The sequence below is a fragment of the Mytilus trossulus genome, chromosome 8 (genome assembly GCF_036588685.1).
Source record: "Mytilus trossulus isolate FHL-02 chromosome 8, PNRI_Mtr1.1.1.hap1, whole genome shotgun sequence".
NCBI classification, from domain to species: Eukaryota; Metazoa; Mollusca; class Bivalvia; order Mytilida; family Mytilidae; genus Mytilus; species Mytilus trossulus.
Window position 1 is genome coordinate 48,801,851 of NC_086380.1, and position 27,644 is coordinate 48,829,494.

The window sequence follows — 27,644 nt, forward strand, 5'->3', positions numbered from 1 at the left end:
CATTCCATAACGGTCAACCAACTCATGATGGCGTCAGTAATTTGTTTGAATGGATGAGTTCAAGTTCACCACCTGGAACCCTTCGTTCAATAGCGTCCTTGTAAACAGCAACCCTCAGCGCTTACAGGGAAATTATAATAGGAAATGCCAGTTTTAGAAAATCGTTCACTTCAAGTCAAATACAAGTGTAAATGTAACTGCCAAAAACGTTAAAACATTCGAACGAGGACTAGTAGATAAATATTGGAAAGAACATCCTATGACTTGTGACTACACAGTAGATTGCACAACTTCATGATCGGAGGTAGCACAGTAATCAACAGTGATAGTGACAGTCAAATAGAGCCAAATATAGAGGAACAAGCTGATCCCCTGCGTTTGGAAACATTTTGGTAGGTAGACAAGTGCTGTTATGTTGTCACATAGAAATAGAAAGCTCACAATTTGGAAGCTGAAATCATCTCTTGTGGTAAAGTTTTATTTTCAAGCGATCATCATTGCCAATTTCTAGATGAAAATCAAAATATGAGGCAGACTTAACTGTATCTGCAGATGTATCCTTTGTTTCAAGCTCGATGGGATATAATAATCAATAAATAGATATAAGAAGATGCGGTATGAGCGCCGCCGATTAGACAACTTTCCATCCAAGTAAAAGTTTAACCATTATATATGTCAACGTACGGTCTTCAACACAGAGCCTTGGCTCACAACAGCAAGCTATGAAGGGCACCCAAAAAATGACTAGTGTAAAACGATTCAAACTCTGAATTATTTACTTATGGGACAATATCTATAGTATACGTCCCGAGAACACAGTTATTTCGTAGTGCATTTCTTTTAGACAATTAATTCAAATTAAGAAAATCGCACCTTCTCTTTCCAAAAAAGATTTTTACAGTGTAGTGTACACTGCTACTTTTGCATAGGTACTTTTTCTGTACCAATAATCTGTAGTACTGGAAATTTACTTTTAAAATATATAGTACTTTTTTGTTACTTTAAATTTATTGTAATATTTAGGTCACAGGCGCTTGGGGGTATGATACAGATTTTTTTTTTATTAAAATATTCAATTTTCTATATTTATAATACATATCTATCACTTCTGTGCATGTCTCACCTAGTTTCGAGTGATTTAAACTTCCCAGAGACAATACCAAATTTTACTATCCATACTGTTTCTTAGTATGGATAAAAGTTTGATGTATCTAGCCTTTTTAAAAAGTATTGGCAAACATGTTTCGCCGAGCAGAGCGGGCAAATTTTTGTTTGTAGGGATTTGGAGCCACTGAAGGCACAAGTGAGATATAAAACAAATGATGCAAAATCATGCCTTTTATGTGTTCCTCAGACCCTTTCTTGTCCTTTCTTAATCTGAAAATGCAAGTTCTGTTTTAATAAAAAAAAAATGCAAAATGTTTAGATTCTGATTCAGTGTAAGACTTTTATATAAGTAGGGACTCCCCTTTAAGCACCGACTCTTGGTGCTTTCTGCAGATAAGTCATATTAAATATCCTTATTTGCAGTATACCTCATAGTCAAATGTGGGAGTGCTTAATTGCTTTGTTTTTTATTGGGTTCTTTTTGTATTGTATTTTTTTTATATTGACATTTCTCCGCACAAACTACTAATGCCTCATGTTTGTCTTTTTAAAGTGAAGATACACTTACCGGGTGCACTTGAGTCAATTTCAACATAGTATTCATTGAATAATAATACATTGCTACTATTTTGTTGAGTGTATTTTCTGTGGTAGCCTATATTATTTTATTTTATTATTTTTATAACACTTGTTATATATCTTTTATTGTGTGTGAATTGCATATGTTATTGATTATAATAATATTGTCTGTATCATATGCCCTCCTGGGGCCCTAATTTGGAAAATAAAAATATTCTATTCTATTCTATTCTATTCTATAAGGCCGTAACTGAGAAAAAGTTAATCAGAATGGAAAAAAATGCGTTGTTTTTTTGGAGGGAAAAAATAATGTGTAGGCACGTGCCTGTAGTGCCTTACTGCAGCTACGCCCCTATTAAAAAAATCAAGCAATAAATCCGATGATAAAATAACACGCACAAGTTTCTCTTTTGCAATTGTCGCGCCAAAAAACTTGAATGAGTTATCCCCCTTTTCCCTATAGTGCGCATGCTTGACGTAGCAGAAGGAAGATCGATAGTAAAACGAAAATAGCGATGTATTGAAATGTGAAAAATATACAGTTTTGAAATATTTGTAATAATCTCTGAGTAGGTGTTACGTTAAAAAGAAGCTCTTTAATGGATATGCAGATTTTAAGCAACTGTTAAAGATCAATAAGCAACAAAAAACACAGAACACATGTTAGTTCCCACATGATTTTTCACAACGTCCCAGTCCTGCATAGTGAACAAAGAGTCAAAAAAACTAGAAAGAAATGTAATATTCTTTTGGTTTAGAGATTGACAGATTTTGGTCTCTCACCTGAATGACTAAAACCCAGTATCAGTCTCCAGAATTCTTCCAATGACAGTCACAATGCCAATGGGCTGAAGACAAAGGCAAAAGATTTTAACAAAACAAGAATGACCTGTTCTAGCTGCATTGTTCAGACCAGGGATCTCCATGGCCAGTTTAATGATGGCGCCCCGCCTTGTACAAATACCTTGCACCATTGCAGGTGAACCGCGCCATTGTTAAATTGTCTTCCGTGGACATCGTTCAAAACTGCTATCATTTTTTATAGCCCGACACCATTTTTTTTAGCAATTATAATCAATTGCATGTAATTGCATAACCTTTAGGCTTTTTTATATTATTATCCAATACAGTTCTAACGCCTGAAGGATATCAGGATTAAGATCGCAACAATCACTTGTACCTGAGCTTGCACATGCAACAAACCAATACAGGAGATTCATAATCGAATTATTCAACTAAGTTCCAGCAAATGCATATGATAATTTAGATTAAATAAATGAATTAAGTTACAAAGAAAACAGTTCAACAAGTCGAACACATGCTTTTATTTTTACTTGTAACACAATCTGCATATCTGAGCAGATGTCCCCCTTTTTGGTTCTTTTTTAAGAAGTACAAAATATAACGTAAAACTTTAATATTAATTCATCGCAAATAACTCAAGTACTCTTGTAACGATGATATAGAATTACTTTGAAAGTTAAAAAGTAAAGAAATATCATATCATAAATATTAATTCTGTCCAAATTCATTTTGTAGTTTACAATCATATTGATACATCCACGTTTCCGTTTTATATTCAGACTCGAAAGATGCATGTTGCATAGCATCAATTTACTAGATAAAGTCATTAAAAACCCTTTTCATTTGTCAACGTTTGCTTTTCAAATCTCTTCAACCTTTAACATAACCCTTACAAATCGTTTTTATGCCCCACCTACGATAGAAGAGGGGCATTATGTTTTCTGGTCTGTGCGTCTGTTCGTCCGTCTGTCCTGCTTCAGGTTAAAGTTTTTGGTCAAGGTAGTTTTTGATGAAGTTGAAGTCCAATCAACTTGAAGATTGGTATACATGTACCCTATGATATGATCTTTCTAATTTTAATGCCAAATTATAGTTTTGACCCCAACTTCATGGTCCACTGAACACAGAAAATGATAGTGCGAAGTTCAGGTTAAAGTTTTTGGTCAAGGCAGTTTTTGATGAAGTAGAGGTCAAATTAACTTGAAACTGAGTATACATAGATATAGGAAGATGTGGTGTGAGTGCCAATGAGACAACTCTCCATCCAAATAACAATTTAAAAAAGTAAACCATTATAGGTTAAAGTACAGCCTTCAACACAGAGCCTTGGCTCACACCGAACAACAAGCTATAAAGGGCTCCAAAATTACTAGTGTAAAACCATTCAAACGGGAAAACCAACGGTCTAATCTATATAAACAAAACGAGAAACGAGAAACACGTATATATTACATAAACAAACGACAACTACTGTACATCATATTCCTGACTTAGGACAGGTGCAAGCATTTGCAGCGGGATTAAACGTTTAATGGATCCAAACCTTCTTCCTTTTTCTGAAACAATAGCATAACATCACAACATAGAAAAACATACGATAAAATATCAATTGGCAGACTTAACTCAATCAAAAAACGTATGATCACACAATGAATGAATAAATTTGATCTGTGATATCTGAATACAAATGCACAGTTAATTAAATATTAGATACAAACATTCATGACCAAAAAGCTAACAAACAAATTCAAACACACTGAGAAATATTTAACCAATCAATGTTCACTTTAGAAAAAAAACGTTTTTTTTATAATCTTGAAGTTTATACAAATGTTGTAAGAATAAGTGAAAAATTGAAGATATTACAAATAATCAAAGCTGGTGTACAGACAAGATCCATATAACATGTATAAATAAAAAATAACAAAAAAGCATTATGAACAGTATCAACAGGTCAAATTTTCCCTTTGATAAGATCATTCTAATTTTAATGCCAAATTAGAGAATTTATTCCAATTTCACAGTCCACTAAACATATAAAATGATAGTGCGAGTGGGGCATCCGTGTACTTTGGACACATTCTTGTTTTGTTGCTGCAAATCAGCCATACAGGTTCATGACTTCTGAAATTATTTGACAGTGACAGTGTCTGTGAAAAATAAGCTCCACATGATTTTTAACCCCCACAACAATATACCAAAAATAGCAAGAAAACTACACAGGGACCTTCATGACAGCTTTTGGTCATTCTCTACTAAGGGGGAGCATGAAGGCTTGGCATTTCAATGGTTATTAACGGCAAATAATGAAAATTCAAAAAACAAAATTTATATGAGCAATGAATTAGCATGTTCACCATTCATTACATGGAGGGATGAAATACTTTCGAACACGCTACACTGTTAGTATACGGCATAGACACGGTTTGTGATGATTAAAGTTACTCCATCGTTCAATTTTCATCCATGGAGAATTGGAGATCCCTGCAGACATTATATTATAGAGGCAGGGCTCATACCGAGTATCTGGGGCAAAATAATCGCTCTTTCCTCTCTTACTTCGCTTTTTCAGAATGTTGAAAGAGATATTCAGCTGCCTGGGCGTTTACAAAATTGTTATTAGGAATTGTCCATTTACAAATTTACAAACATGTAGGCATTCAAGTACTTGATGAAACAGTAATTTTTGCATAATCAGTGAAGAAATTAAAAGAAGCAATACGATGATTGATATTTCAAAGAGGGCATGTTGTCTAATGTTAACTGCAGGGGTTTCAACTAGGAGTTTTGAGGGGTTTAGTCACTTTTATGCTAGATGAAAATCCACCTTATTATTACAGAGCATAGCAGCATTTTGTAGAATAATATTATTTCAATTAGTGAATGTCAGTTAAATTAGTACACATAAATCATGTAAATCTGCAATACAGTCAGGAACAATACCTTACATTTTTACCAGGGGCCAACCAGGATCCCAAAACTTAATTATAAGAAATGAAAAATGAGATCCTCAGAAACACTTGTGAACCACATCATGATTAATAAATGACAACCACTAAACATCAGATTCCTGACTTAGGATATCATATGGACCATAATTTTATATTAGGCCTTTTGTTTCTGTTTGTATCCTTTTTTGTAAGTTCTAAAACTTTAACTTTTATTCTGTGAGTTGTGTAAGAATAGAATTTTTCGAGAAAAAGTTAATAATTTTTATTGACTCTTTTTGTAACAGGAAACCAAACAGAAAACCAAACTTTATTTTCTTCATTTTGCACTATTTCAAAAGACATAAATGAACAACCTTTACTGGTGCTACTTGGTTCATGTTAATATTTAAAATCTATTGTCAATGTTAAATTAGAATATTTTTTTTTTTAAAGCGCGACAGGAAACCATAAGTAACCAAAATGTTTTTTTAGTTTCATTTTATTGTTAATTCTGTTTAAATTAATCTGCACAGTATACTTTTTCTTAAAATCCATCTGGAAGAGGGACGAAAAAAAAAAGAGGAATTAACTGGACTTCTGTTTCGTGTGAAATGTAACGCATAAGGCAGATTTTACAGTATTGTGTTCTGTCTCCTACTTTCATGTTGCTAACGTGACGGAGACAAAAATGAGTAACGTTAGCGACATTTGGACATGTCACATGAGCAACAACATATTTAAAAGTTAAAATGTATGCACACAGTGATGTTTAATATATGCCTGGAGTAATAAAATTGTACAGTCTGGTTTAGAATTTCTAAATATACAGAATGTCATTTGCAGGTGTACTTTATATCAAATGAATACACAAGAAACCAAAAAAATAGTAACGTTAGCGACATTTGGACATGTCACATGAGCAACAACATCTTTAAAAGTTAAAATGTATGCAAACAGTGATGTTTAATATATGCCTGGAGTAATAAAATTGTACAATCTGGTTTAGAATTTCTAAATATACAGAATGTCATTTGCAGGTGTACTTTATATCAAATGAATACACAAGAAACCAATTCGTAATAGTAACATTAGCAACATCTACTATCATGATATTACGTTTTGTTGCGAATGTCTTTTTGATGGACGGAATACATTTAAGGTCCTCTTGTAACGATATTACATACAACTTGCCTTCTTTGCTTCCCCATCATGTGAAGGAACTGACTCCGAATCTATTTCTGCAAAGGGCGATATCGTAACTCCTATACAGGAGAGTTACAGATCTAAATATATGTTGCTCACGTGACACTGATTTGGACGGAAACCTAGAGCAGTAACGTTCGCAAAAAATAAAACAGCCAATGATATTGATTCCTCAAGTCCTTTGACCCCCTTACGTCATCCAAATTTAATATGATTGTTATTTTCAATTATTTATAAAACCCGGGATAAAAATAACTACAATTGGCTGTCTGAGATCCAACAAGAAAATTGCGATTGTGACATACCACAATGGACGGAAAAGACGTGACGTTAGCAACAATATTATTAAATTACCTTTTTTAGCCTTTACCAATAAAAATCTGCCTTAAAGTTATGAGTAAAACACAAAAGAAGACTTTTTATTAAAATATAAGTCCATTTTATTAGGCTCCACTTATAAATAATACTTAAAAATTGTCAGTAAAGTAGGTCATGATGTCTATTCCATGTCCAATATTTTGAAATTGAAAACCATCTAATTCCAACAAAAAACACAAACACAGAGTAATTTTTATTTTTATTTACTCAGAAAGACACATTTTATTCAATAACATAATGCATTACTCCATTACACAGTCTGTTTCACAGTTTCAGCAATTGCTTTTTTGATGGATACACAAAAACAATAATTCCTTCTTACTGTAAAATCTGCCATAATGATAACGTCATTTTCTAACTCAATTATTATGAAGAACAAAACTAGAATCTCTGATTTACTTGTTTGAACATCTCACAAGAGTTCATATTTGCATATTGTTGTAAAGAATTTTATTACAACAAAGCAGATTACATCATCTAAAATTTGCGTTACATATTGGAAACCAAATTAAAGTATCGCTAGTGTTCTAACACCTGCTACTTGTTACGTGAGTTCTCAGTAATTTCTCCTGACTGTTCTTATAGGTCAATGTTCTTTATTATTTGAAAGCAAAAGTTACGATTTTGCAGCCCATGATTGTCTTTAAATTGGCCAGCGTTACGGACTTTGGAAGCGAAAATAATGCTAAGAAACAACACAGAAAAGAGGCTGAATAATCTGAAACATTTGTTTATTTCAAATTCTCTCCAGGGGAGAGTAGAAAGCACCTTTATTATAATAGAAATAATAGCATTTGATGGTCATGATGGTGGAGCAACAACTTCTCTCACCAAAATACAATATTTTACTTTTACTTTTTTATCGGAAACAGTCCCAATACCAAATTGTGGTCCATATGCTCCTTTGAAATTATAATCATATTTGAAAAGTCATTGTATTTGTTCTCAAGCCTTCATCATTTCTTTAAACATGTTAAAGACATTTTAAAGTTATTTTAGTTAATGCACTTGGCATGGTTGTTTAGGCCATTGGTGGCTTTCAGCTGTTTGGTCGAGTTATTGTCTCTTTTGAAATATTCCCCATTTCCAGTCTTTATTTTATGGAGATAAAAGACAGTTGTATATGCAATGAAAAGGACACAATGGAGCTCTGGAGTCGATTTCACCAAAAATTTTGGTCGTAAGTTTTTTTTGTGAAATTGACTCCTGTTTTTTTATTAAGATTAAAACATTTCCCTATAGAAAGGAGGAAAATTGACGCCGGTTCATTTTGTTACATGTATGTATAATCAATATGATATAGCCAGTTCAGGGAGGAACAGTCAAAACCTGTGAAAAAGGTTTGCAGTTATCAAATATTTAACTTATGCCTTAAGGAAATACATGCTTACAAGTTACATGTATAGAAGTCTCATTTAAAACACTTCTCAAAATTCACATACAAAATACAACAATTATATGTCATTATTAATAAATTTATTATAAATTCATTGTAGGAATATATTTTATGTCTCAAAATATATCAATAATTCTTTTATTATAAAATGATAGTGTTATAGTTGAATTCAGGGTACATGTATTTCAACAAAGTTGCTGTACATAAAATTTGTTAATAACTATTTTTGTTTATTACAGGTATTGAAAGTCCTTGTAATTGGCAACAATGTATAATGGTATAGGGTTAACAACCGCCCGAGGAAGTGGTACCAATGCTTATGTTCAGAAAAATCTATCCTTTGTCAGAAACCACAAAGACAGAGTCGACTACAAGTCGGAGGAAGAACTGAAAAAGTTGGAACAGTCCATGATAAAACAGCCCAATAAAGAAATTCTTGATCATGATCGTAAACGAAAAGTGGAACTCAAATGTCTGGAAATGCAAGAATTAATGGAAGAACAAGGGTAAGAATTGATATTGTGAAGAAATGGTTTGTTTATTGTATAACCAGATTGTATAATACATATAATACAAAAAAAGTAGTTTTGGTCTGTTGTGTTTGTTTTTAAATGATCATGATGATGAACACGATTACTTTTATAATATAAATCCAACCTAATGAAATGTTTATTGGCACAAATGTAAATAAACTCATCATAGATATAGGAAGATGTGGTGTGAGTGCCAATGTGACAACTCTCCATCCAAATAACAATTTAAAAAGTAAACCATTATAGGTTAAAGTATGGCCTTCAATACGGAGCCTTGGCTCATATATACCAGGACTGAAATTTTGTAATTGCACTGGACATGCATACATGTATATGCATTTTGTCTACAAGAGACTCATCTGTGACGCTTGAATAAAAATAAAGTTACAGTAAAAAGGCCAAATTAAGTATGAAGTTGAAAAGCAATTGCCAAATACATGTACAGCTAAGGTACTGTAAATTAAGAAATTATTGCAAAAAATGTGATGGGGTTATAATCACAATAATTTAAACTTGCATTTTGAATTCTTTAAATGAATTACATAGGAATTATCTCAATTTCACTGAAATTAAAATCGCATTTTAGTCTAAAATAAAGAAATAGCAATAATAAATGCTTGCAAAAATTTCTATATTCACAGTAATCTATTCTTGAGGTTGAAAAGTTTTTCCAAAAATATTTTTTTTTGTGAAATGCTCAGTTAATTTGTGATTATTACCTTGGATATCAATGATAATTCATGTCAACACAGAAGTGCTGACTACTGGGTTAGTGATACCCTGGGGGAATAAAAACTCCACAAGCAGTGGCATTGATCCAGTGGTATTAAATTACATGTAAGAACTGTTGACCCTTGTTTATGAAAGGAGATGAAAAGTGTTTATTCATGTGCATTATTTAGGGGCAAATCCAAAATTCCTGCAGTGACATGATATATTAATTTTGAGACTACAAAGTTTCAGAGGACTTACAATACATGAACATACAATGTACATGACGTACATGTAGTCAATAAATTTATTTTATCATTCTTTTTATTTTAATTGAAAAAAATAGTAATTATGTGATAAAAAATCCATCAAAGCATATTAAATCGGGTTGTTGTCTCTTTGACACATTACCCATTTCCCTTCTCAATTTTATAAAGTTAATTTTAGTTGTAGTTCTTGTTCTATTGCTTGTGGTTAAGAGGTTGTCTAGGGTTGAAAATGTGAAAGAATTTTCTTGTCTTGTTCAATTTGAAAATCAGATTTCGATGTTTTACTCATGATTCTCTTTGAAAATCCCCTATGTGTAGTACATCTATGTACATCAGTATATGTAACTTGTATACATTACAATGCATCCTTTAAGGAAAGAAAGGGTATTTGTAATATTTACTGCTTATTCTTTTTAACTGTTCAAACTTAAAAGAAGGAAATGTTAATAGCAACAATACCTTTCTAATATATACATGTATACATAAATTTGTAAATAGTTATCCAGTTTCCAAACTAATTTAACATGGGATTGAGAAGTTATCATATTTATGTAAACAATTCTCAGAGAATTTGATTTCTATTAAAAATTGATTCTTGAATTAAAGGAATCAATTTTTTTCCATGATAACATACATATGTAATTTTTTTATTTCAAATATTTATTGAATTAGTTTGGTTTGATATGCACAAATAGTGATACGACCATTTATGTACATCTCTTACAAACAGTTTATTATTCCTAAACTTTAAAACTATCATTATCAAGAACTCTAACATGTCTCCACAATTCGTTATATTGTATTGTGTAGATCAATATTTGTAAAATTGTTTAAAAAATATATTAGACTTGTCTTTCTTTGTAAAGTTTTTAACACATGTTTGTATCCTGCTAAAGTCTTGTTTCATTGTTAACAAGTCTAAGAGTCATCCAACTAGATTAATTAAAGACCAATTTGGTAAATATTCTACTGCCTGTTTTAAGTAAGGAACTTTTAAGCAGCGCTGCTAGACATGCTAAATGATAGAAAAACAAAAGTTTGAAAGAATTAAAATGTGTTGCACCAAATTTTATGAATGACATGAAAACAGTACAAGTTTTACAAACATCTCAGTACAAATGTGCCTCTAAACTGATTAAACATATCCTGTGTTAGAATATTTGGCTGATAGTGATTCAGATAAAACATTTTGCCAGACTGAAAACACAATTTGCCTAACAAGATTCAATATTCATAAAAAACTTTGCCTGAAGTTTGATCAGAAGATTTGCCATACATGTCTCATGTGTATGGAACCAAAATTTGTTTGACATTTTAAGGGGTTTAAGCAAGACATGTTTGTTATATGGAGGGTGGTCCTTTATTTTCTTTTACTACTTACTATATATGGCTTTCAGAAACAAACATGTATTTGGGAAATGTCTATAAAAAAAAATGTAATAATCAGTAATTTAGCTTGAAAATGAATGAAACATTAGAAAGAAAATTGTTATGATAAATTAAAGCTGTATGATTCCAGATATTTTCTATTTTTGTCGAGCCTGCAACTTTTGTTGCAGAAAGCTCGACATAGGGATAGTGATCCGGCGGCAGCAGGGTTAGCTCACTTTTTAAAAGCTTTATGTTTTAGAAGGTTGATGACCTGGATGCTTCATACTTTGTATATAGATGCCTCATGTTACGAAGTTTCCGTCAGTCACATGTCCAATGTCCTTGACCTCATTTTCATGGTTCAGTGACCACTTGAAAAAAAAGTTCAGATTTTTTGTCATGTTGAATTCTCTCTTATTAAGAATAATTGGATAATTATATTTGGTATGTGCGTACCTTGCAAGGTCCTCATGCTTGTCAGACAGTTTTCACTTGACCTCGACCTCATTTCATGGATCAGTGAACAAGGTTAAGTTTTGGTGGTCAAGTCCATATCTCAGATACTATAAGCAATAGGGCTATTATATTCGGTGTATGGAAGGACTGTGAGGTGTACATATCCAACTGGCAGGTGTCATCTGACCTTGATTTCATTTCATGGTTCAGTGGTTATAGTAAAGTTTTTGTGTTTTGGTCTGTTTTTCTCATACTTTATGCAATAGATCTACTATATTTGTTGTATGGAATGATTGTAACGTGTACATGTCTATTGGGCAGATGTCATCTGACCTTGACCTCATTTTCATGGTTGAGTGGTCAAAGTTGAGTTTTTGAGTTTTGGTCTTTTTATCTAATACTATATGCCATAGGTCAACTATATTTGGTGTATGGAAATATTTTATGATCTGCATGTCAGTCTCACAGGTTTTATTTGACCTCAACCTCATTTTCATTGTTCATTGTTCAGTGTTAAGTTTTAGTGTTTTGGTCATTTTTTTTTAAACTATAAGTCATAGGTCAACTATATTTATTGTATGGAAGCATTGTTAGCTGTACATGTCTGCCTGGCATGGTTCATCTGACCTTGACCACATTTTACTGGTATATTGGTCTTTATCTTGGTTAATGATAAGTTTATGTGACAGTTTTAAATAAATCTTTATACTTAGGACTATCAACATAATATCAATGATTAGTAAAGGAGGAAGACATTTCAGGGTGTGCACTCTTGTTTTTTTAAAGTTGGGATGTAATATTAAAATGAGAGCATATATTAGGTAACATTGTCAGGTATTTTGATCGCTTTAGTAGAAGGTATACATGCTAGTTTTTTGGCATATCTTTCTCTGCTTATTTACCCCAAAAAAGATATAAAGTAGGATGTATTGGCACAGAAGTGTCTTGAAAGGTGTTTAACGGTTCTGTAAGTAATTAGAACATAATTTTTATTGGGTCAATCTTCATGATCATGTTGTGAATTATAGAATGTGAAAGTACATATGTACATTTGTACAACAGTTTAATAAAAGTTCTACAAAGGAAAATTTATGTTGAGCTTGATGCAGATATTTAACAGTTATTGCATGAGTAAAATTAATAAAGGAATTTCAATTGGAAACTCTGAGCAATTTTCATATCTCTTGAGGAATGAAAGTTAATTTCTCACATTCGTCAATGTGTAAAACAATTATTGTTAAAGAGTTAGAAATTTTGAAATTGGTGACAAAATTAGGAAATGTGAATATTCTGATTGAAACAGAACTCCCCTGTGTAAACTGTGATGTAATTTTTAACAAATGTTAAGTAAGTGACTTGGTTAAAATCATATCCACTGTTGACAAGTTCTAATTTCTGGTTTGATGGAATAGGAGATTTTTTGCTATGACAATTTGAAAATCTTTTCTTTTAAAAGTTTGGATGCAATGTCATCAAAAATTCTGTATGAAGCAAGACTACTGTCTGTATTTCAAAAGATTGAGAGTTGGTTTTCCTATTTCATCATGTAATAAGGGTAATTGTATTTGGCAATTCAAAGCTGCCGTCTTGTCTTATTGATCGCCTGCCAAGTCTGACTTCTTCTCATCATACACCTGCTAAGTCTGATTTCTCCTAATCGTTTGCCAGCCAAGTCTTACTTCTTCTTATTGTTTGCCTGCCAAGTCTTACTGCTTCTTTTTGTTCGCCTGCCAAAACTAATTCTTCTTATTGCACACCTGCCATGTCTTACTCCTTCTTGTTGTTTGCCTGCAAAGTCTAATTCTTCTTATTGCACACCTGCCATGTCTTACTCCTTCTTATTGTTTGCCTGCCAAGTCTTTCTCCTTCTTATTGTTTGCCAGCCGAGTCTTACATTTGTACTCCTTATTGTTTGCCTGCCAAGTCTTACTCCTTTTAATTGTTTGCCTATCAAGTCTTACTTCTTCATATCGTTTGCCTGCCAAGTCTTACTCCTTCTTATTGTTTGTCTGCCAAGTCTTACTCCTTCTTATTGTTTGCCTGCCAAGTCTTACTCCTTCCTATTGTTTGCCTACCAAGTCTTACTCCTTCTTATTGTTTGCCTGCCAAGTTTTGCTCCTTCTAATTTTTTGCCTGCCAAGTCTTACTCTTTGTTAATGTTTGCCTGCCAAGTCTTACTTCTTATTGTTTGCCTGCCAAGTTGTACTACTTATTGTTTGCCTGCCAAGTCTTACTCCTTCTTATTGTTTGCCTACCAAGTCTTACTCCTTCTTATTGTTTGCCTGCCAAGTTTTGCTCCTTCTAATTGTTTGCCTGCCAAGTCTTACTACTTCTTATTGTTTGCCTGCCAAGTCTCACTCCTTATTGTTTGCCTGCCAAGTCTTACTCCTTATTGTTTGCCTGCCAAGTCTTACTCCTTCTTATTGTTTGCCTGCCAAGTCTTACTCCTTCTTGTTGTTCGCCTGCCAAGTCTTACTCCTTCTTATTGTTTGCCTGCCAAGTTTTGCTCCTTCTTTTTGTTTGCCTGCCAAGTCTTACTCCTTATTGTTTGCCTGCCAAGTCTTACTCCTTCTAATTGTTTGCCTACCAAGTCTTACTTCTTCATATCTTTTGCCTGCCAAGTCTTACTCCTTCTTATTGTTTGCCTGCCAAGTCTTACTCCTTCTTACTGTTTGCCTGCTAAGTCTTACTCCTTCTTATTGTTTGCCTACCAAGTCTTACTCCTTCTTATTGTTTGCCTGCCAAGTCTTACTCCTTATTGTTTGCCTGCCAAGTCTTACTCCTTCTTATTGTTTGCCTGCCAAGTCTTACTCGATCTTGTTGTTCGCCTGCAAAGTTTTACTCCTTCTTATTGTTTGCCTGCCAAGTTTTGCTCCTTCTTTTTGTTTGCCTGCCAAGTCTTACTCTTTGTTATTGTTTGCCTGCCAAGTCTTACTTCTTATTGTTTGCCTGCCAAGTCTTACTTCTTATTGTTTGCCTGCCAAGTCTTACTTCTTATTGTTTGCCTGCCAAGTTGGGCCTAAAATTAAATATTGATTGTTTCCCCAATCCCGACCGACCCTGCAAAAATGGTGCTACTCATAAACTTTTATTGTCAAAACTAAGTCAAATATTATTTTATTCATTTCTGATTTTTAGGCTTGGTGGATTGTCCGATAATGTTCAAGCTTTTTGGAAAAATAAAATTATTTCCCTACCTACCAACCCACACCTGGCTTGGCAGGGTCGGGATGAGGGAAACAAACAATATATTAATCTAGGCCTTGTACTCCTTATTGTTTGCCTGCCAATTCTTACTTCTTCTTATTGTTTGCCTGCCAATTCTTACTTCTTCTTATTGTTTGCCTGCCAATTCTTACTTCTTCTTATTGTTTGCTTGCCAAGTCTTACTCCTTATTGTTTGCCTGCCAAGTCTTACTCCTTCTTATTATTTGCCTGCCAAGTCTTACTCCTTCTTGTTGTTCGCCTGCTGAGTCTTACTTCTTCATATCGTTTGCCTTCCAAGTCTTACTTCTTATTGTTTGCCTGCCATGTCTTACTCTTTGTTATTGTTTGCCTGCCAAGTCTTTCTTTTTGTTATTGTTTGCCTGCCAAGTCTTACTCTTTGTAATTGTTCGCCTGCCCAGTCTAACTTCTTCATATCGTTTGCCTGCCAAGTCTTACTTCTTATTGCTTGCCTGCCAAGTCTTACTCTTTGTGATTGTTCACCTGCCGAGTCTTACTTCTTCATATCGTTTGCCTGCCAAGTCTTACTTCTTATTGTTTGCCTACAACATTTGTACATATTGATGCAAAAAATGTTGGTGAGTATATTTTTTATACATGAAGTTTTACTTTTAACAAAAGTGAACTGGGATTAATAAGAAAAGAGACAGTTTTAATGATAACTGAAAAAATGAGTGACTTATCAAGGTTAAAGGGTTGAAGTTACTTCTCTGTTTAGCGATATGAATATCCTGTTAGGACCCTCAGAACTTTTTTTTGCCATATACAGGAAATGTAATTATCAGTCAGTGTTATTGGTATGATTGAATTTTGATTAGAAATTGAAAAGCCATGATGATTGTTTGCTGGTAATTTGCTTGTCATTAATATTACACTAAATGTTCCTGGTCGGCCATAGAAATCATGGATTCACATGTGAATTACTGTCATCTGCACAGTTAATAAGCTTAATGGTGTGTATGCTAGGGTATCTAGTGCAATCCTATTGTGTTGGCACTGATTGACTGGTTCCCTTTTGTTCCTGGATAATTATCTACTGGTACTGGGTGGAAAACTAATAAGGATCATCGTCTACAAGTCTGGACAGAAAACAGATGGGGTTGTATCTAGGGAAAGGACTTATTACTGTCAGTTTTTACTGCTTTATTTAATTCTACTAGTTGAAATATAGCTTATAATATAACATGCTATAATTTGATTACTGTGTGTTAAAAACATTTTCTCTTTTTCTTAATATCAGAGTTCAGTAATTCACAAATGAATTTAGGAACCCTGTAATAGCGATCAGTACCCATGCACAACAAGTATTGTCTTATGAAACAAATAATAAATTGCAAATTGAAAAGTGAAATAGCCAAAATGTTATTTTGGTTTATTATATACATGTATAATATAAGAAAAAAAACCTTGTTTCAATCAGTCCTTATTTTGTATTTAGATTCCACCATGGACATGCCATGATGATTTTGTTGTTACTTATTTTTCATTTATTTATAATGTTATATGTACAGAGTTAAAAACAAGGGAATTTTAAATTTGTAAACAATTATAAAAGTTTTTACTGAGAATTAAGAATGTTTTTACATACACATGATACATGTACTGTGGATTCATTATTATTCGTTGGATACCAATTTTCGTTGATTTCGTTGGTACAGACGAACCATGAATTTAAATGTTCAACGAACTGCATATTTTCTATTGGTTTAAATGTAGACTTTGGCAGAACCACGAAATCAAATATCTACTAAAAGACTGGTATTCCTCGGTCCATGAAAATTGGTACCCACGAAAATAAATGAATCCACAGTATATATATCATCTATAGGCCCCTTCATCCTCTATCTTCTAGATAAGATATTTGTGTTTAGCACGTGCACATGGTATTTGGTTCCTGTATGGTTCGCCCACATCTTATTCTCTCAAATGATGAATTCAGTACAATAATTTAGAGATATGGTTTTGGTTTTGAATTTAATTATCTTATCACTTGGAATCAGAATTGATTAACAAATTTAATTATTGTAAAGTACAAGAAAAGCTGAATCAAAATTATTTTCTGTATTAAGATTTGTTTTAATAATTTATACTTAATTGAGTCATGGATATTATTTGTGAAGGAAATTATATTAAGAAGGAGTTGATATTTTTATAAAGGTCATTCAGATATTGAAGATGATTACAGGTAATTCCTAATTTGTGTTCTTTTTTTGTTGGATACATTAGGTTACAGTAAACTATGTTTTGGTATTTATAAGGAAAAAATTTAAGGTTATTTATTATTTTTTCGAGTAAATTTTATACAGTGAAAAAACCTTTCTTTTTTTAACATCTAGTGCATACATTCTAATGTCTACACCAAATAAAACTCATAAACAGAGCAAACACTGTTCTTTATTTATCCATGATTTTTTTAATAATACCTCGAATTTCAGTAGGAAATATCCTGACAATCTTGATCTTACTCAATACTGTGAGGTTAGAGTTCTTCATCTAATAATAAAACATTGTCCAGTATCTGTCATAATGAAGAACAATTTAGAAAGAGCAGTTTCCTTGATGATTGTAGGATTTGTGAGTCCATATTCACCATTTACCTCCCCTTATCTCAGATTATATTATTTGATTGGTCAGGAAATTGTTTCAATTGATTGCATCATCAATCAAATATCAGTTGTTCAAGAGTCACACTGGTGTTGCTAATGAATTTTTGGATAAGCATTTTACCAACAGTTCACTTGTTTCTGAAATAATGATTGGAATCGCAGGGAATATTTGCTGATTTTCGTCATGTTTAAACTCCATAGATCATGATAAACTTTTAAAGAAATTTTCTCTATCAAAGCTGCTGGATAATGACATTTAAATGAAATCAAATTGAAAATAGATTTGCCGAAATTAAAACAACTGCAGATTGTAAATGTTACTATGTCTGTCAGCATAGGGTTAGATTTGGAGAGATCTTGCTTTCATTTTGAACGATTGGAAGAAATTAATATTCATTTTGTCTATTGATTTGTCATTAAGAAACATTCATTGTGGTACTAACTTGGGAATGATGTGGTGTTACAAGTACTAGGAGGAATTGATATTAAAGTGCATATCGCAGAGCAATTAATTTTGCATTTCATTAGTGGCCGTTAAAGTACATATTGTTTTCTCATTGCAAATAGACATAGCACTGTGAGAATTCTTTTATTCATCAATAACTTTTTTCGTTATTTCTATAAAGACAAAGGTCATTAGAGGCCAAAGTGTTCTGGTTTTGAAGTTCATGATGAAATGATAATTAGTAGAAATTTATTCTTGCAACAATTTTTTACCCAAAATTTGCTAATAAATACATTTTCATTTTTGCCCCAAAAGTTCACAAAAAATTTAGATTATCCCTGCATGTGGACAGGAGTAAATAGTGCCTTTTCATTTCTTTCACTAAAGAACTTGTACAGTCAATGCAATACTATCATGACTATCAGAAATTGTATTAAGCTTTTAAAAATTTGAAGCCCAGTGAGTATTTTCAGAGTTTTTTTTTTATTACTGCTTATGTTTTTAGTTTGTATTGGCCAAATTTTGTCTTAAAATTTCTATTGCTTTTTATTTCTCAAAAAGTTGCCAAGATATATATCATAGTACAAATGTATCTTTACCACATCACCTACAGTTGTTCTTCTACCATTTCAAACAAAACAAAATTTCTCTTGAGTGAATTTTAAAAGTGACAGATGCCTGAGATTGCATGTTAGCTTGTAGCGTGGACAAACTAGAGATATGTTTCACATGGCACTTCTTAATTACAAGTGTCTGGTTGTTCGATACACTTTTGATCTGAAGTATTGTATATTTCAAGTGTCTGCAGGTTGTTAGTTAGACTTTTGATCTGACGTATGGCATATTTGGCTGCTGTCTTTGTCAGAAACATCCATTTCTTTGTAACTGATCTCCTTGTAAATGTAATTGCTGTGTAGCCTGACTTGCTCCTGGGAAAAATCTTTCTTTCCATCAAGTCCAGACCAGCATCTGTAACTTGACAGCTCTATTAATTATTGGAACAATGAATCATAGAAAATGATACTGGATTAGGCCATACTTAATATTTTTCCATTTACTCAATAGTCATTTAGTGGCTCATTTCATTTACTGGTAGTTGGTTATTGTGGCTCAAACAATTTACTTGTGGTTGGTTATTGTAGCTCAATTCATTTACTTGTGGTTGGTTATTGTGGCTCAATTCATTTACTTGTGGTTAGTTATTGTGGCTCAATTCATTTACTTTTAGTTGGTTAAAACGGTTATACATGTAGGGGCTAAATTCATTTACTGGTGTTTGGTAGAGAAATTATTTAATTGTGTCAGGAGGAAAAACAAATGAAGGGATTTTGTATCCTTAGCTGACCAATTGACAATGATCCACAATGTGATGCATTAAAAACCAATATTTTTTTTGAGAGTTTAGATAATTATGCCACAATAAACTCAGTTGTACAAATGAGCACTTTAAACTTTTTTCTGTCTTCCAAATTTGAGTGATATTACAATAATTTTATATGATTCATGTATGTGCAATCAGTGGCAGATCTAGAACTTTTCCTAAGGGGGGACCCGCTCCAGTCATGCTTCAATGATTCCCTATAGTCATGCTTCAATGATTCCCTATACAGTCATGCTTCAATGATTCCCTATATAATCAAACAATTTTTTCCCACAAAAGGGGGGCCCGGGACCGCCTGGATCCGCCTATGGCAATTAGTTGAATTTGGTTGGTTTATTAGAGAGTTTTCCTTGGTTTATGGTTACACTTCTATAGACAATGATGCAGGATGCCCTTTTGCACCATATGTTTCATGGTTTAAACAAATCATGGTACACTAAAATTCTCTAAAAGGGGAAATATAAGGAATAGACTAGCTAATTTTCAGTTGAAGTTTTTAACAACCTTGACTAGCTATACACCTTCTTGCACGGTGGGGAAAGATTTAAAACACACTTCCTCAAGGTTATTGGCAGATGAAACACAACCTTTACATAAAAAAAGACTTTTTTAGCTCACCTGGCCCAAAGGGTCAAGTGAGCTTTTCTCATCACTTTGCGTCCGGCGTCTGTCGTCGTCCGTCGTCGTCGTCTGTCGCCGTCCTGCGTCCGGCGTTAACTTTTACAAAAATCTTCTCCTCTGAAACTACTAGGCCAAATTAAACCAAACTTGGCCACAATCATCATTGGGGTATCTAGTTTAAAAATTCTGTCCGGTGACCCGGTCAACCAACCAAGATGGCCGCCATGGCTAAAAATAGAACATAGGGGTAAAATGCAGTTTTTGGCTTATAACTCAAAAACCAAAGCATTTAGAGCAATTCTGACATGGGGTAAAATTGTTTATCAGGTCAAGATCTATCTGCCCCGAAAATTTCAGATGAATCGAACAACCTGTTGTTGGGTTGCTACCCCTAAATTGGTAATTTTAAGAAAATTTTGCTGTTTTTGGTTATTATCTTGAAAAATATTATAGATAGAGATAAACTGTAAACAGCAATAATGTTCAGCAAAATAAGATTTACAAATAAGTCTACATGACTGAAATGGTCAAATGACCCCTTTAGGAGTTATTGCCCTTTATAGTCAATTTTTAACCATTTTTCGTAAATCTTAGTTATCTTTTACAAAAATCTTCTCCTCTGAAACTACTGCGCCATATTAAACCAAACTTGGCCACAATCATCATTGGGGTATCTGGTTTAAAAATTGTGTCCATTGACAAGGTCAACCTACCAAGATGGCTGCCATGGCTAAAAATAGAACATGGGATAAAATGCAGTTTTTGGCTTATAACTCAAAAACAAAAGCATTAAGAGCAAAACTGGCATGGGTTAAATTGTTTATCAGGTCAAGATCTATCTGCCCTGAAAATTTCAGACGAATCAATAGTCAATTTTTAACAATTTTCATAAAATTTGTAAATTTTTACTAACACTTTCAACTGAAACTACTGGGCCAATCATTATAGATGGGGATATATGTACGCAGCAAGAATGTTCAGTAAAGTTAGATCTACAAACATATCACCATCACCAAAACACAATTTTGTCACGAATCCATCTGTGTCCTTTGTTGAATATTCACATATACAAATGTACCAAGGTGAGCGACACAGGCTCTTTAGAGCCTCTAGTTTTAGTTTATAGGATATATAACAATTTTCTTCCTTTTAATGCAATCATTTAGATATTTTGAATCAGTACTATAATGACTTATCATTACTTTCAGGTATTCACAAGATGAAATTGAAAAGAAAGTATCCATGTTTAGAACCATGTTAATCAATAAAGAGGGTGTGACTGAGGGAGTACTTGACAAAGATGAACATGGACGTCCAATGTAAGTATAATACATAGCTAAACATGTTAATCAGTAAAGAGGGTGTGACTGAGGGAGTACTTGACAAAGATGAACATGGACGTCCAATGTAAGTATAAGTATAATACAAAGGTAACACAAGGTTAATTATAAAAATTTTACTGAAGACTTCAACCAAGTAACAGTATAAAGCATCTCAAATATATATATAGTTTGGTTACATTTACTTTAGTTTAAACATATTTATTTATAGTGGATTGGGAATCAAGTTTTGCAACTTATACTTATCCCTTTCCACTTTGCGGGTGCGAGTGCTGCCTTGTAGCGGCATTAGCCTACTCTTTTTCGAAATCTACAAGGGTGTCTTGAACATGCAAGAGATATGGCTCTCTCTTAACACGGGTCAGCCATTTATGGTCCCCTTCCGGCGGACTATCATCGTTTCCTCAAGACCATACTGGCAAATAGTGTCAAGGGAGAGCCAAAATTTGAGTTCCTGAAATTTGCATCCCGAACGGGAATCGAATTTGATACATTGATGAATCCCATGACTCCTTTAGTTTATTGAGTATCAATTTTAATATATATATTTTATCTTTATAGCTAATAAAGTTTGGTATAATTATTTGCTTAAACTTTGCATAAACTTAGCTAGAGGTTAAGGGAAGAGTTGAAATCTCAAAAAACATGTTTAACCCTGCAGCATTTTTGCACCTGTCCCAATTGAGCCAGGAGCCTCTGGCCTTTGTTAGGTCTTGTATGAGTTTTGATTTTAGTTTCTTTAATATATTTTGAAGTTTAGTATGATGTTTATTATCACTGAACTCAAGTACAAATTTTTGTTTAGAGGCCAGCTGAAGCATGGTTCTGGTGGCAAAATGTTCCTGCTGTATTGAAGACACATAATGGCCTTCGGCTGTCTTCTAATTTTTGGTCAGGTTGTTGTCTCTTTGACACATTTGCCATTTCCCTTGTCAATTTTATTCAAACTTAAAATTAATATTTTACTACAATTTTTATACGACCGCAAATTTTGAAAAATTTTTCGTCGTATATTGCTATCACGTTGGCGTCGTCGTCGTCGTCGTCGTCGTCGTTCGAATACTTTTAGTTTTCGCACTCTAACTTTAGTAAAAAGGAATATAAATCTATGAAATTTTTACACAAGGTTTATGACCATAAAAGGAAGGTTGGTATTGATTTTGGGAGTTTTGGTCCGAACATTTTAGGAATTAGGGGCTAAAAAGGGCCCAAATAAGCATTTTCTTGGTTTTCGCACTATAACTTTAGTTTAAGTTAATAGAAATCTATGAAATTTTGACACAAGGTTGATGACCACAAAAGAAAGGTTGGGATTGATTTTGGGAGTTTTGGTTTCAACAGTTTAGGAATTAGGGGTCAAAAAAGGGCCCAAATAAGCATTGTTCTGGGTTTTCGCACAATAACTTTAGTTTAAGTAAATAGAAATCAATGAAATTTATACATAATGTTTATGACCACAAAAGTAAGATTGGTATTGATTTTGGGAGTTTATGTCCCAACAGTTAAGGAATTAGGGTCCAAAAAGGGACCCAAATAAGCATTTTTCTTGGTTTTCGCACCATAACGTTAGTATAAGTAAATAGAAATCTATGAAATTTAAACAAAAGGTTAATGACCATAAAAGGAAAGTTGGTATTGATTTTGGGAGTTTTGGTCCCCACAGTTTAGGAAAAAGGGGCCCAAAGGGTCCAAAATTAAACTTTTTTTGATTTCATCAAAATTGAATACTTGGGGTTCTTTGATATGCTGAATCTAACTGTGTATGTAGATTCTTAACTTTTGGTCCCGTTTTCAAATTGGTCTACATTAAGGTCCAAAGGGTCCAAAATTAAAATTAGTTTGATTTTAACAAAAATTGAATCCTCAGGGTTCTTTGATATGCTGAATCTAAAAATGAACTTAGATTTTTTATTATTGGCCCAGTTTTCAAGTTGGCCCAAATCGGGGTCCAAAATTAAACTTTTTTGATTTCATCAAAAATTGAATAAATGGGGTTCTTTGATATGCCAAATCTAACTGTGTATGTAGATTCTTCATTTTTGGTCCCGTTTTCAAATTGGCCTACATTAAGGTCCAAAGAGTCCAAAATTAAACTAAGTTTGATTTTAACAAAAATTAAATTCTTGGGCCTCTTTGATATGCTGAATCTAAACATGTACTTAGATTTTTGATTATGGGCCCAGTTTTCAAGTTGGTCCAAATCAGGATCTAAAATTATTATATTAAGTATTGTGGAATAGCAAGACTTTTCAATTGCACAGTATTGTGCAATGGCAAGAAATATTTAATTTCACAATATTGTGAAATAGCAATTTTTTTTTAATTAGAGTTATCTTTCTTTGTCCAAAATAGTAAGCAAGAAATATCTTATTGCAAGATTTTTTTTAATTGGAGTTATCTTTCTTTGTCCAGAATCAACTTAAATCTTTGTTATATACAATATACAATGTATATTCACTTTTTACTACCAACTGATAAATTAAAATAATCTTTACCATTCAGTGATAACAAGCAGTTTTTTACATCTTAATATTTTATGATGTATTTAAATGAGTAGTTATTGTTGCAAACTCCATTAGAATATTTTAATTGAGATTAGTTTTGGAATAAGGGAAAGGGGGATGTGATTAAAAAATTGGGTTCAATTTTCCTCGTTTGAAATTTCATAAATAAAAAGAAAATTTCTTCAAACATTTTTTTGAGAGGATTAATATTGAACAGCATAGTGAATTGCTCTAAGAGAAAACAAAAATTATAAGTTCATTAGAACACATTCATTCTGTGTCAGAAACCTATGCTGTGTCAACTATTTAATCACAATCCAAATTTAGAGCTGAATCCAGCTTGAATGTTGTGTCCATACTTGCCCCAACCGTTCAGGGTTCAACCTCTGCGGTCGTATAAAGCTATGCCCTGCGAAGCATCTGGTTATCAATAGGAATGCGTAAAATATATTCTTAACAGTATTCAATCTTCACTGACAAATTGAATGTAATAGGTACATTTGTAGCTGATGAAAATGTGAAATTTATCGACAAAAGACAGAGTGTGTAGGATGCAGTTTTGTGTAAAATTGTATCAATCAAAGAAATATCAAATCCCTGGGAAAAGTTCAGAAAGAAATGGTATTAAAATAGTGCATAGAGAATTCTCCACCTACACATACCTAACTTTAGCTATTTTGAGAGGGAAAAACCAATTTAATATTAGATAATTTGTAGATTCTGTGAATTATACCACTATATCAGTCCCCAGTTGTAGGATCTATAAACAAATTGGACATGTAGATCATAATTTAAAGGCTTAGAGCTGTTGGTATGAAAACTGATAATAAGATCAGAAAGTCTGTCTTCTAAATCACCGATCTTTCTGGGTTTTGTCATGTCTTTGAGATTTGTATACCAGGAACCTCGATTTGAGATTATATGAAAATGGAAGTTATGACCACAGAGAGGCTATGAAACTGACAACATGTGACCTGATTGAATTTAATGTCCATCCATAGATTGTAGATTGAATTTTTATGGTTGTCCATAATGCATTGTAATGTGAATGATGATTACATGACTAGAAATTAAAGAGAGAAAACAATTGATTCTTTTCACCAAATTATAGAGAAATTCACTGTTGAAAAAAATTGTACACTAAAGTGTTTAATATTACATATAAATAGATTTGATGGTTAGTGATGCAATTTTCTTGTTGTTAAAGTAAGAAAACCAGGTGTGATGAAAAATTTCTTTAGAAAATGTATGAAAATGTATCCCTTCTTATGAATACATTTTACTGTAGCTTCTTTACTGTAGCTTCTTTACTGTAGCTTATGAGATCTGAATGTTGAATGTGGCAGGGAACACTCAATCCTATGTTTTTCCCCTAGATTAGAATATGGAATAAAATTTTTCTATCAGAAGTTAAATATTGACAAAACAAGTTTACAAACATTGCAGAAACCTTTTATATTGCAAAAAAGTAAGTTGACCTCATCGGGGTCCGTGTGACCTATGATTTTCTTCAAAATTTAGTCTTCCTATTTACCTTTCTTCTCTGTTCAAGAAGAAAGCTTGAAGTATGGTTAAGTTTTGTCAGTTTCAGTTTTAATTAACCTGACCAATTGAAGAGGGTATTGTCGTATTATGGAATACAAATGTTGGTCAGTCAGTCTGTTTTTTATTCCTTCCCTGAGCCCTTAATCAAAAATTTGTTCCAAGAGGGACAAAAAAGATACCAGAGGGACAGTCAAACTCATAAATTGAAGAAAAACTGACAACGCCATGGCTAAAAATTAAAAAGACAAACAGACAAACAATAGTACACATGACACAACATAGAAAGAATAAACACCATGAACCCTACCAAAAACTATTGGTGATTCTTCGTGTAATTTTTAAGACATTAGGATTGATCTAAGGTCATCTGTTTGTCCTTGAAAAGACCTCTGTGTAGTATATCCATTTTCCAATGTCATCTTTGACGCATACAATGTATATCTGTGGCCAACAAGACCTTGTTATTTCCTAGAAAACAAAAGTCTAGTTAGATTATTACAAATGTTCTTTTCTAGTAATTAAGTATGACTTTTGATTGATTCTACAAAGCAATAGGATTATATGTTCACAGATTGGTGGTAAATTAATTATAAGGATAGATAAAATCTCCCAGATCTTTTGCTGACGGCTTTATCTCAGGGCAGAGTGTTTCATTCAACTTTGTGATAAAAATCATTTCGTGATAATTTCACATTAGGTTTTGGCCATAGCTTAGAGTTTAATTGCATAACTTATTCCAATACATCCTAAAATAAGTAATTCTTGGAAAAAGAAAGAATGAATATAGAATGCATCACCTATAGGATTGCTGAACTTATGCAGGGAAAAATTGGCCGCCGTCCTTTTGTGCCAATTACTGTTTTTCAGGGGTATCATTTGCGCCAAATTTTTGATTTCCAAATGTATCAATTGCACCAATATTTGGAACTCATTTGCGCCAATTTACCTGTACCCATATCCATAATCATACATTATTAAAGATTAATATTTATTCGTATTTTTGGTATAAATAAAAAGTATCATATATTCGGAGATATTTCACCATGAAGATGAGCACATGGAGAGAAATGACTTGAAATGCATTAGACAGTCCTTGACAGTTTCTTGACAGATATTTTGTTCAAGCTAGACTTTATAATTGTAAACACAGTAAAGTTTATAGTTCTGCAAAGGGATGATGTGCTGCTTATAAAACTTTATGGATCATGGAAGCATTTCAGAACAGGAGCTTTTTAAACAAATTGAATTTGTGACATTTAGAAGAAAAAAAATAAAGGGAAAAGAAATTTAATTTGTCTGCAGCCAGCTAATGGTTTCGTGCTACAGCCAAACGTCAACATTTATTGTAAAGTAGCACATTGAAGATAATTGACCTTTATTGTCCAATTGTAAATATCCTTCTTTAATAATGCAAAGGTTTTTGGTAGAACTCTTTATGACAATCCACTGGGGGATTATAATTAATAATGTGTCGTGGAGAGCATTAGTGAGAAATGCCCTAATGTAGCCATGTCATCTGGTCTGATATGTGTAATTAATTTTACATTTACCAATGATATCCCAGAAGTCCATGTACAATGTGTCCATTAAGCAACAGTTATAATAGCGTGCTGAGTTTTTACTATGCTGGCAAGATTGTTATCCCTGTCTTGAATGCGGTGGAATTAAAAAATTAATTTGTTTTTTTCCCAGTGAGATTAACTGTTTATTGCATTGTTTGTTCGGTGTGGGGATTTCATTTGTTTGTTAATGTCGCTTGTTGTATAATATAAAGAAAAGAAATTAAGAGTAAACTTTAATTACATTTGGGTCGTTGGTTATCAGAGCTGATAAAAGAGAAAATTGTTACTTTTGTGTGCTTGAGTAATGAAAATATGAGATGTTTGTTGTGATTGAATGATGAGGAGCTACGATCTGTAGGATGTTTATTTACATTGTAGAACTTTTACTATCTGGTCTGTAGGATGTTTATTTACATTGTAGAACTTTTACTATGGAAAGAGAAAATCCATTGATATTTCATGTTGAATCGTCATTATTTCTTTAATAGGTTAATAAGAAATACTATAGTCATTCAGTAAGGATTCATTTTTAAGATATCTAAGAATGTAATTTAAATTAGAATAATAAAAAGATTGTGACATTATAAGAATTAAGACACACTGAGCCAATTATCTTTATAGAAATAAGGAGATGTATGAACAGTGGTCAAAGCCTGGTATAATAATAACAAGTAAATA

At 32.8% G+C, this 27,644-nt stretch overlaps 1 protein-coding gene across 7 annotated transcripts in view; it reads left to right on the forward strand.

Annotated features, from left to right (window-relative positions):
* The first annotated feature begins 2,133 nt into the window (after window positions 1-2,133).
* Window positions 2,134-27,644, forward strand: part of LOC134681078 (serine/arginine repetitive matrix protein 2-like) — a 59,753-nt gene continuing 34,242 nt past the window's right edge. For all 7 annotated transcript variants that reach the window (XM_063540487.1, XM_063540489.1, XM_063540488.1 and 4 more), the window contains exons 1-3: window positions 2,134-2,255; window positions 8,637-8,903; window positions 21,224-21,334. In XM_063540487.1, the coding sequence (XP_063396557.1) occupies window positions 8,665-8,903; window positions 21,224-21,334 (350 nt within the window). In that variant the 5' untranslated portion in view covers window positions 2,134-2,255; window positions 8,637-8,664. The remainder of the gene's footprint in view (window positions 2,256-8,636; window positions 8,904-21,223; window positions 21,335-27,644) is intronic.